General features: G+C 38.5%; 1 protein-coding gene across 3 annotated transcripts in view; it reads right to left on the reverse strand.

The window, feature by feature from the left end:
- Nucleotides 1–11412, reverse strand: part of ZNF318 (zinc finger protein 318) — a 26374-nt gene continuing 14962 nt past the window's right edge. The window contains exons 6-12 of one of the 3 annotated variants that reach the window (XR_001331756.2): nucleotides 10382–10481; nucleotides 9339–9625; nucleotides 5985–6188; nucleotides 5425–5524; nucleotides 4314–4432; nucleotides 468–3894; nucleotides 2–351 (exon numbers count right to left, since the gene is read on the reverse strand). Coding sequence is in view for 2 of the 3 variants with exons in the window: in XM_088052756.1 (XP_087908882.1) it covers nucleotides 1138–3894; nucleotides 4314–4432; nucleotides 5425–5524; nucleotides 5985–6188; nucleotides 9339–9625; nucleotides 10382–10481 (3567 nt within the window). In the remaining variant the exon portion in view is untranslated. Of the gene's footprint in view, nucleotides 3895–4313; nucleotides 4433–5424; nucleotides 5525–5984; nucleotides 6189–9338; nucleotides 9626–10381; nucleotides 10482–11412 lie in introns of all 3 variants that reach the window. The other 2 variants (XM_088052756.1, XM_005526910.3) reach the window with 2 other exon arrangements.

Raw genomic sequence — 11412 nt, forward strand, 5'->3', positions numbered from 1 at the left:
TTAAGTATCTTCATCCTCTACAGTTTCTTGATTTTATCAACTATTACAGGAGTCAGAAACTAATTTAAATAAAACACTTTTACTGAGTTAAAGAAAAAAAAAGCAAGAAGAAAGCCTTGTTGACCTCCTTATGTTTATTTTTTTAAACAATTTACAAATAAAAATGTTATATTTATCCAAGGAAACACATTTAATACTTCAGTCTTTAACAGGCTATACAAATGAGAACCATCACACTTAATAGCTCAAGGACCATTCAGGGTAGGCATGCATGTGTCTGTATCACATGAAGCGAGTCCAATTCCTGACACCAGGGTTCTGATCTTCTACTTCTTCAGAGCTGGTCAGCTGCTAAATGATTTAACACAAATAGTTACTGGATCACAATAAAATTAAAGAAAGCCCATTTCAAATCACGTAAGTGACCTTAATATGTCTGGTCCAGGTGTCAGGCCACAGAGCCTTACCGATTAGTTTTCTTCTCCAAAAGCCAGTCGGGACAGATTTTCTCCCCTTGCTTAGTGATGTGGCATCCATACATGTGCTTATACAATACAGTGAAACACTTTAAGTACAGATGTAATAACAACAGTAATTACAAATCACAGAGACAGATAGACAAACAAAATCAACTCTAAACACATTCCTGCATTTCAAACAACAAAAGTAAACAAACCCATGCATTACAGTTCAAAGAAATTTTCAGTTTTAGTTCTTCTGCAAGTCTCCATTTCCTCAGTTCTAATTTGCTGTTCTTGAGCTTGTCTCAGCAGCTGGGCTACTCATGGTGCTACTGACACAAACTGGGTGAGCTGGAAATCACCCAGAAATGGTCAAAGAATAACAGCCCCCAAAATAAAGAAGACGCACGCATTATAAACGAGATTCCATTTTAATAGCAGAGTGTAGAAAAGAAATTGGCCAAAAAATTCACATGAAAAAACATTTTACACAATTAATTATATACAGAATAATGTGACTGCCTTCTGATGATTTACGTTTCATTTTAGTCAAGTCCTACCACAGAATGCAAAGTACACCCAAAACTCTCAGCTGGAACAGAAAGAAAAATAAACAAAAACCATATACATAATCCCAGCTCTGGCTCCTCAAATATTGGGATTGGCTGGGTCTACTTCAACCCACTGGGCTTTCTGCTATGCTTTCAGCAATTCCTGAATTCACTGTAGCTTCCAATCTACTGTCAGGAGCTTCTGTTTGCTCAGTCTTCTTGCTCTGGATGGTGCACATTCCCTTGCCTCCTGAGCCACCCACCTTCCCATGTGTTTCTTTGAGCCCAGGCATTAAAGTTTCCACGCACCCAGAAGCCCGACTTTCTGTGCTGCCTCTGTCACAACTCAGTAATGGCATTTTAACAGTGCTACCTTCGTTGTCCTTCACTTGCACAAGTATCTCAGATGCGGGAGAAATGCCCTGCATTTCTAGAACTGGCATGACCACTTCTGTAGTGTCACTATTTGAGGTCTGTGATCCAGGCTGCAGCATAGGTTTCTGAGAAATCCGTGTGCAAATTTTATCTTCACAACTACCAGAAGTCAGTGTAGCAAAATCAGTAATCTCTGTATCATTCACTGTTCTTTCAATGCCCAGTTTTCTAACTTTACTGGACTCCAGCCTAATGGATGCAATAGTTTCTAGTTTTGTGACTTCTTCTGTATTTTCCTTTAAAAGTCCTGCTGAAAGGATGCTGAAACATTCATGTTTTACCTTATTGTCTCCCAAACCGAAATCAGTGGTTTTCAACTCAAGCTCTGCTTTTTGGGAGGGACTCATCATGTGTTTCACATCCTCTGATGGTCTCTTGAAAAGAAAATTATCTGATCTTGCATCAGACCCAGTGTGTCCTAATGACTTCTTTTCATTTTCAGCTACTAATTCTAGACTAGATCTGAGTTCAACCATGTTTGAGCAGGTATTGACTAACCGTTCAATTCCCTGCTTCTGGGTTTGGTTATCTAATGCTGTATGGCCTGAAGGTTTAGGTTGAACCTTTTCTTGATGTTCCAATAGGGTACTTACAGTTTCTCTCTGTCCCTCTATCAACTCTGAAGCATTAACCTCATTAGAACCAGATTTTATTTCTGGCTTTGGAGTATTTGATAGACCCCAACCACTTTCAGAACAAGAATGAATTGCGACTATCTGTTCTTTTCCATTACTAGCTCTGGAAGTGCCCCAGAGAAAGTCTGGACAATGAGTTTCTGAGTGAGTTCTACAGTTATCATTTAACTTTTCCTCTACCAAATGGGAATTTCCCAAACTTTGAATTTCCTTCTGTGTCTCAGGTAAAAAAGTCTTTGGGTGTAGGCTATGTTTAGGCTTTACTGCTTTTATTTCCCAGTCTTTCATCTTTGTATCTTTCTCCAAGGTACCAGGAACATTTGTGTTTTTAACTGGAGATTTATTTCCATGTTCCTGTCCAACCTTCTCTTGGACCTCAGTTTTCTGTAGATCACAGAATTCCAGACTGCCTGCCTTCTCTCCATCTCCTGTATCAACAAGCCCAATTTCTGCAGGCATCTGGATACCAGGAACAGGGTTTTTTTCTGGTAATTCTGTGACTGGCATTTCTGATAGGTGAGGCTGAAATGACTTCTTGTTCATTTCAGCCTGATTCTCAACAGGAACCAAACTCCCTGTCATTTGATTATTACACTCTGAGGAATCCACATTCTCAGAATCCTCTTTCAACAAGGATGAGCTACTATTTGTTCTGTGATTTGCAGGTAAGTCTGCAGGTTTTGTTATGTTAGGGTTTTCTCCATTTGGAAGTGCAGAACTTGCAAGCTTGCTGTCAGCTGAACCCTTTCCACCACTACTGTAGAAAATATCATAGAGATCTTTAGCATTGGCTGTGGCCAAGCAAGAATTTCGTTTCTCTATCTTTTTTGCTTGTTCGCTGAAAGCAGTTGAAGGTGGTGGTGGTCTCACAGGCATTGCCAACATTGTCTGTTCACTTTCAGACACACCTGGTGCTACTTCATCTGCAGGGATGAGAGCTGCTGGCTGGACTGCTGGTGGAGGACGGGATGGAGGTAGTTTATCAGCAGTCTGAGAAGATTCATTTTTCTCTGCTGCTTTCAAATCCTCCTCTGAGCCTTTTAAAATTACTTCTTCTCCTCCAAAAGCTTTTGATATGATATCTGGAGGCAGTAGAAGATCTGCATTTGTTTCTTTTACCACTGGCAGTGGTTTGGTGGTAGTCCCAGAGGATTTTATGGATAAAAAGGTGTTCAAAGGAGGTGGTTTACTAACTGTTGCAGTATTAGACTTCCTGAATATCATGGTGGGGACTGGTAGATTGGGGAGAATTTTTGTTGGTGTTGGTGTGGAAACAACTGGTACCCATGGGCTAGTGTGTGGAATAACAGTCTTCCCAGACAGCTTGATTTCAATGGGCTTGATATGGGATTTCAGAGACTGACACTTGTTCTCCTCTTTGTTTCCTTCTGTATTCTCTTCCTTTGGAATAGTTCCTGAGGTTTTATCCTCTCTCTCGGTCTTTTTCCAGCTGAATTTCCCAAAGGAGGTCTGGCTTGGTGATTCCTTTTTAGATTCCTCTTTCTTTTCTTCTTTCTTCTCCTCTGTCTTCTCTTCCTTCTTTAGCTTTACCACGATACCCACTTTTCGCCCAGAAGAATCTGTTTTGCCTTGAGTTTCATTATTCCCCTCTCCAGACTCTGGGATGCTCTTCACGTCCTCCTTCTTTATTATTTTTGGGGTTTTCTCATCCTTCTCTTCCTTCTGTTTCTCAACCAGTTTCCGTTTCAGCTCATTTTGCCGCCGGCGCTCTGTTTCCAGAACTACAGCCAATCCAGCTTGACGATCTAGATTTCTCCTCTCTTCATAGAGTGGGTTTTCATCTATGTATTTCTGTGGAAATAAACAGCAACATTTTAGCCACTGCTTCTATGAAAAATAAATAAATAAATAGATAGATAGATAAATAAATAAATAAATAAGTGTAGCTCTCTGACAATTTTTACTTGTTCAGTAAACGCCATCTCAACACTAAGAGAACAGGGAATTTTTTCCTACCAAGAAACTGAGGTACTACAAACTGCTTGAAGCAGTGCTATCACTTTACAGTAGACAGTTTCAGCTTCATGCAGATAAAATATCTCTGTGTATTGATGTATGGGAAGTTCTGCTTATTTAGTTCAGTAGAATGTAGTGAAGATAACCAAATACATATACTCCAAAGAGTTAAATGTCATTCTTCAGGAAAGAAAGACAGAACAAATGGAAGCTAATGTAGGGAACGTCTCTTTCCTAGTACACCAGTTACCAACCTTATATTTCTCATTGTGGGGATGACTTTTCACATGCTGCTCTGCTGAGATTTGATCTCCAAAAAATTCCTGACAGAGCTGGCAATAATATCCAGTGATGGGTATCAGAAACTCAGAGCCTGAAAAGGCCAAAGAAAATTATCAGAGAAACAAGACTTAATAAATGCCAAGCTCTTAACAAAGTTGGTTAAAGAACAACAGCAAAACCTTCAGTAATGTTCTTTTAGAACAGTTAATGCTGCTCTCCTTACAGTTACATTATAGGAACCACCACTACCAGGACCAAACATGTGAAGTGAAGAATTTTATTACTATGGTTCAAAATTTAAGCGCTCTCCATTTTATTAAAGTAATCAAGTATTCAAGTAGGTTCACATTTCCTACAGCTTTGATCTATTTTCCATCTTTCTGGTATAGTCTGCCCAAATATGAAACACCTGGTTTATAAACAGAACATAAATATTTTCATTGTAATTCAGCCAGATTGTATCCTTGTGCCTACAGAATCCACTAGTTATTTAAGACACTGCAGATTCTTCTTTAGTGGGCACTACTAGAAATATGTAACAAATTAATAAAATGAGTTGATCACCAGCAGGCCTTTTAGACGTTCATATTTTAAATCCTATATTAATTTTCAACTCAGTTACAGCTCCTTCTATATGTCTGTCTCAGATTCTCTGTATCTGCACTACAGCAAGTCAATTTTCAGGGAGACCTTTTCTAAAAACATACTGAATGGAAAATCTGCTAAAAGACTGCATGGAATACTGTGCAAGATCTACCCAAACACTGCCAACTCATGTGGTCATGCTCTGAATTCTAATATGCTGGCAAAATTTACTTCAGAACTACACTGAAAGACAACTGATATTCAAAATAAAAAACTAATCTCTAAAAAGAAGAAACCATACTTCTCCTATGCTCTTGCTTCATGACCTTTTCCACAAAAACAGCCAAGAAACTAAATAATTTGCCTTTTTCCTAATAATACAGTATCTATATGTGCTCCTATACCAAGGTAAATTTTTGAATATTCCTTTCTCTGAGCAAGTGGAACCTGCTGGAGGGCCAAGAGGGATGATAGCTGAGTTAATAAAAATTATCATACCTTTGGCAGGAACCGTTATCTTATCAATGCGTTTTATGGAGTCTTGTTTGGTCTCACTCTGAGTCTTCGAAGCCCAAGGTCTGTTGTAAGGATCCAGGGTCTATTTGCACAGTGACAGAGGTATATAGGCTCATATATTACACTAGCAAGGCAAGTACACTTGTCTTTTTCCTTTTTAATATCCTTTTAGAACACTGAACATTAAAATCAATGTGCAAATATTTACAGGAACTATTTTTCCTCTCTTTTCCCTCCCATTTTGCAATTTACAACGACAAAATATCCTGTGAGAAGTGTAAAATGTAGGTGACCATTAAGAACAGGTAAACATGTGAAACACAAGTGGCAAACCCGAGCAAACTGAACACAGGCCCCATTTACACTATTTGGAATACACCAGTAGCTGTAGAACTGCTAAGGTCCAATATTAGGGGAAAAGAATTTGATAAGCTATTTATTAGGTTCCCTTGTAAAATGTAGTTCATCACTGTGATGTATGTTTTTGTGTTAATATTCATAGCAATATGAAATGCACTTAGTGAAGGAAGCCTGCAACATACCTGTCTGTGTTTCTTATTGTGCATGTGTGTGAAAAAGTCAAACATGGTCCCGCAGATGGTATTGCAGTCTTTGCACCAGTGGTTCCCTGCATCATAATATTCATAAATATTTGCCAGCTGGAAAGGATGTTTGGAGGACTGTGAAGAGGATTCTGCTGGCTTCGGGCTTCTACCTCTCGATTTTTCATTAGTAGTTTTTGATTCCTAAATTGAACAAAAGGAAACACTTCTCTAAGACAAGGCAGGACAGACAAAATGCTCTAGAACTCAGAACCTGCCTCCAGCAGAAGCCGTACACACCAAAAAAAAAATAAAATATATCACCTGCTTTTTAGCGCCCAGGTTAATTCCACTGTTTCAGAGAGCTGGTATTGCCGACTAAGATGCTGCGTGGCTGCAGTGAAGAGTTTCCAATAAGGGTCCCAGATGTAATGGCTGGATGGTTGTAGGTAATCAAGGAACCAAATGAACAAAATTCCCTGTGGCATGCACCCTTCCCATTTTATTGGTTTCACATAACTGTTCCAATTTACCATACTAGCCAAATAGTGTCCCAAAGACCTCAAATGGTTCCCCTACAGGCATTCAGAAGTTACTGTAAAAGTAGCTTGGATGAAAGCAGAATGGTAAAGGAAGCAAAAACCAGTTGACTAAAAGTGTCTAACTCCATCAGTTTTATCGGATTATTTGAGTATTCCTGAATTCTCCAGAAAATTTGTTGCTCAATAATAAAAGAAAGATGGTGTTTTGTTAATTACTTAAGCATATAAGATGAAGGATCTTGTGATTTAAACATGTAATGTTTGCACTTCCATTGATTTGTACAGAAAGACGCCATATAGTGATATGCAGACATTTCGGGACTCTATCCAAAATTAATACTAAACACTTGTAGCAAAACAAGTATTACCTGAAATATACCATGAATGAACCCTGGTAATTTAGATTACAATAGCACTAGATGTATTTTGAGTTACATTTTCAATGGCATAAAGTCCATCATGCTATCATTTTGCACGGCAGTCTGGAAAGAATGGCATGTTCATTTAGTAGACTCAAGTTGGTTGCATGATTTCCAAGCTATTAACTACCAGCACTGAGCAAATTTATTTAAGCAGATGCAAAATTGTCAAATAACATCTGCCTTACTTGAAATTCCTTGACACCACCCCTCACAACATGCACTGTAAATCAAAGAATGAATAGATAGCCAGGACACTATGCACCCCCCACAGATATCCATATCCCAATATAAGCTAGTTCTTGGTAGCAGCGTAAGAAATGAATATTTGCATGTGTTCTGTCAGCAAGAACACAGCAGACATTCTCTTGAACAATGAGATCAACTTATGATCTGCAGGAGGTGCATGGAAGGATGTTCACAATATCACATAAGCATCAATATTTATGTTATTTATACACATATACCTATAAAATACTATCTCAATGAGAACTTTAAAAAGACAATGCTTCTCAGATAGACAGGTGATAGCCCACTCTTAACTCCAGTTTGTGCATTACCCCAGCTCAAAGATGCCTTTAAAATTTGCTACTATTTAGAGCCCAGACAGGGTGACCTGTCTGTTTAGCACAGTAACTGGCTTCACGTCTGCACTGACTGTGTAACTACAACACAAAGACACAGGGTCAGCAGCAAGGGACCACAGGGTACCTTGCAAATTAGCAGAAAGGCAAGGGCTTTTGCACTCAGGTTGGCAGAGTCAACCAATCTCAGTGTTGAAAGGCTTGCACCATCTTTCTTTTCATGGAAAAAAAGTTAATCAGAACAACAATGTGAATTTTAGAGGCTGAAGGCTGTGTCCTATGTGTCTACATACGTATGAAAATATTAAATGCTCCTGTTCAGAACTCACAATTTTCCATGTTAAAATAAGGAACTATGAAAAGGAGATTAAGTCATTATGGGTTTGGACAACACAGACAATGCAAATTAAAATAATGAGAAATATATTCACACGTGCCATATCTCAAGAAAAGAAAACAATATAACTTAATGCAATGTAGGACTTAACAAACATTTTTGCCTAATTTAGTTTTATGAAGTGGTGACTGAAGCAAACAACTTGTTAAAGTAAGTAGACAGTAAACTTCAGAGATGTTTTGAGAAACAACAAAAAAAACCCAAAAGCAAGGCTTTAAATTAAAGATACCTAATGAGTTCTCGGACCACAATAAAGCATAATGAAAATTTTACAGGATAAACAGATTTGAGTGACTTTGTAGGAAATACAGAATCACAAAATGGGTAAGACTGGAAAGGACCACAACCGCTGTGCTCAAGCAGGGTCATCCCAGAGCTCAGGATTGCGTCCAGATGGTAAAGGAGTATCTCCATTGAGGAAGAATCCACAACCTCTCTGCGCAAGCTGTTCCAGTGCTCAGTCACCCACACAGAAAGAAGTTCTTCCTCACATTCAGCTGGAACTTCCTGTGCATCAGTTTCTGCCCATTGCTTCTTGTGCTATTGCTCAGCACCACTGAGAAGAACCTGGCTCCATGCTCTTGACATGCTCCCTTCAGATAAACTGATGAAGTGCCCCTCAGTTTTCCTTATACCTCCTACCCTACTAACATTTTCCGCTCTGCAAAAAATACATATGCTAAGATCTACATTCATCTACAATTTCCCATTAGCTATTTCTATTACCTATTTGAATAAACATCTGAAAAGCAGGATAATTGATCTCCTAAATAAGCATAACAAGCATAATCTTTCAGATGGTAGCATCCATCCTACTTTCAAAGTAAAACTATCTTCTGGAATGCAGTAAGCCTGTTCTGATACATCCAGCACAGAGCAGTACAGACCATGTCAGAGAAACCATATTGATGCATACTGACATTTCTTAAGAGAGAACACATGTACATAAAAAACATTACGCTGACCATCATCTTTAAGCCTTGTGATTTGTTACTATCATTACCCAGTGAGAAGACCAACATGCTCCCAATTTTCAGAGAGCTTTGCTGATATAAACACTCCTCCCTGAAAGCCCACAACAGGAATTTTGTAGAGAAAAAAAAAATCTGTCCTCCTGGTATAGTATTGAGACCAAATGGATACACACATTCATGATACTGTTTAATCCAACCAACACTTCAGCAAAACCAAGATAAAAAACAGTAAGTGGTGCTGAACTGCACAAAACCTGAGGGACATTATATACACTGATACATTGACTCTCACCTGCATGCACCATCAAAGCCAGTGTATGAGAGGTGGTAACAAATGACATCAAATGATCCTTTAGTAAATGTTTGGGACCAGCTGTCTCCCCAGTGCCCTCTTTTCTTAGTGGGAAAATCATTAGCACAAAAACTGTAAGACTTTACCTTGTTGGAGCAAGATGTTTTCTCTACACCTTTTGTATTTTCTGACTTGCTGTTCTTTTCCGAGGAATCTTTAGTTTCCACAGATGGTTTCCGGGGTTTTTCAAATATGTTAATCCCCAGGATTTGTGCTACTTTGTCAAGCTCAGACTGCTTCTTGTCAGCTGCATCAGATTCTTTATGCAGCTCTGCAATCTCCTTCATAATATTCTCCTGCAGTCTGTTCACCTCAACCAACAAGGGGTCTTTGTGCCCATCCTTCTCACGACGTTTTTTCCTCAACATCTCTCCTGAGTCAATTGAGGAAGCAGAAGAGTCAGAAATGCAAAAGGAAAACTGGCTTTAGATCTGTACAGTAACTCCAGCAACAAGTAAAATACTAATATAAAATATTATGGCTAAGTCTTCACCATAAAGTTACAAAGATGGAATTGACTCTAGTATCACTACATCTGCATGATGTGCCTCTCTCTATAGGGACTACCATAACACACACTCTAAGAGAGGCACCATAATCCTCCAGAGTATCAATTTAATAATCACTATTTCCCTGTGTGACCAAACAAGCAAAAGTTAAATAACATAACTTTTTTAACCTGAAAGTATAATTTTCCAAAGGTGAAGGAAATAAGTATTTACTTGGACCAAACAAGTTTTAAAGACAGAAAAAATTAGCTCTCTTGAGAGAGGACTTTTCCATCTCCAGATAAGATTCATGAAAAATTGAAAGGCACAATAACATCTTCAGTTACTATTTCTCACTTCTTCTAAAGAACCGCTATAATGCATAAAGTACAATTCCTTGTACTTTGTCAAGTCAGGAAGATGTAAGAGCAATTGTTTGCTCAAATTTTGATGTAATTTATCTTAATATAGTAACTAGGTCACTGCTTTCTCAAGAGTTGTGCATTGCTAGGAGTATGAAAATACATTATGGACTATTATTATTTTGGTCCTCTTTCTCCTATTAGATACCATGACTTGTGACACATCCCAATGGGGGAGAAAAAAAAAGCAGGGTCTGGGGGCTGGGTAACACACTTTACCTTGCTGTTTACGAAGCCTGTCCAATTCAGTCTTGAGATAGTAAAGCTTCTTCTGCCGTGCTTCTCGATCAGTCTTCAGTTTTTCTCTCTCTTCTATCACCTAAATAAATTGGAAGGTGTCTGGATTTTCTTCTCTTCCCAACACAAGTTAATCAGTCTTGCAAGAACGATAGGAAGACCTCAGCGTTCCAGACACAGAACACTGATATTCCCAAAAGGTTCTTGAGTATTTTAACACAATAAATACACCTCTCCCTCTGTATGTGAAGGTAACTGTATTGTGTGGTGATGCTTCAACCCAGTTTATAGGCAATTTTTTTTCTTTTGGCAAGTGTATTCCTCTAAACTGCTCTGTTTGTTGCACCACTTCCCAAGGCCCTTAGGCTCAGCTGGCTATTTTCTACAGGGCTAATCAAGATCAATGCCAAATGGCTGTTCAAAACCCATGCAGTATCTCTGCAGCTAGCAAGTTCCATCAGCCTTCACAGCCCTTCACCTTACCTCCTGCTTTGACTCTGGTCTATTTTAGCTATTAGTTAGGTTTTGCTTCAATACAAAACATCAGCATGAAATCTGTTTCTTGTTCAATAAGGTAAATAAGTAAACTGTGGCATCAGGAGCTTACAAATCCTTTTTTCACTGGTTTTCATTGATTTTCATAGAAGGAAACAAAGCATTATGCTAAAATGAAACCTGAAGGGCTCTTTCAGTTTCTTTTCCAGCTTCATTTTTCAAGAGACAAATCCTAATTTTTTACCTTCACAAGGCTCTTAAAACTTTCTACAGACTCCTCCCTTAACAAACAAGTGATCTTGACTTTCCTAGACTTCTACTTTACACTTCTACTATTGCAATGTCAATATTGGCAGGATCCCTGAATCCTACCTGAAGTAGTTCTACCAACACAGTTAAGGTACATCTTAAACACCGTAAGGAGTTTTTTATTATTATTTTGGCTTTGAATTCTATTTTTTTTAATCATCAAAGCACCATTCTCTCCTTCTGAGTTTTCTGCAGCATGGGAGCATCAA

Source organism: Pseudopodoces humilis, chromosome 3 (genome assembly GCF_049639895.1).
Source record: "Pseudopodoces humilis isolate 2021_Gansu_Grassland_sample_001 chromosome 3, ASM4963989v1, whole genome shotgun sequence".
In the NCBI taxonomy this organism is placed as follows: Eukaryota; Metazoa; Chordata; class Aves; order Passeriformes; family Paridae; genus Pseudopodoces; species Pseudopodoces humilis.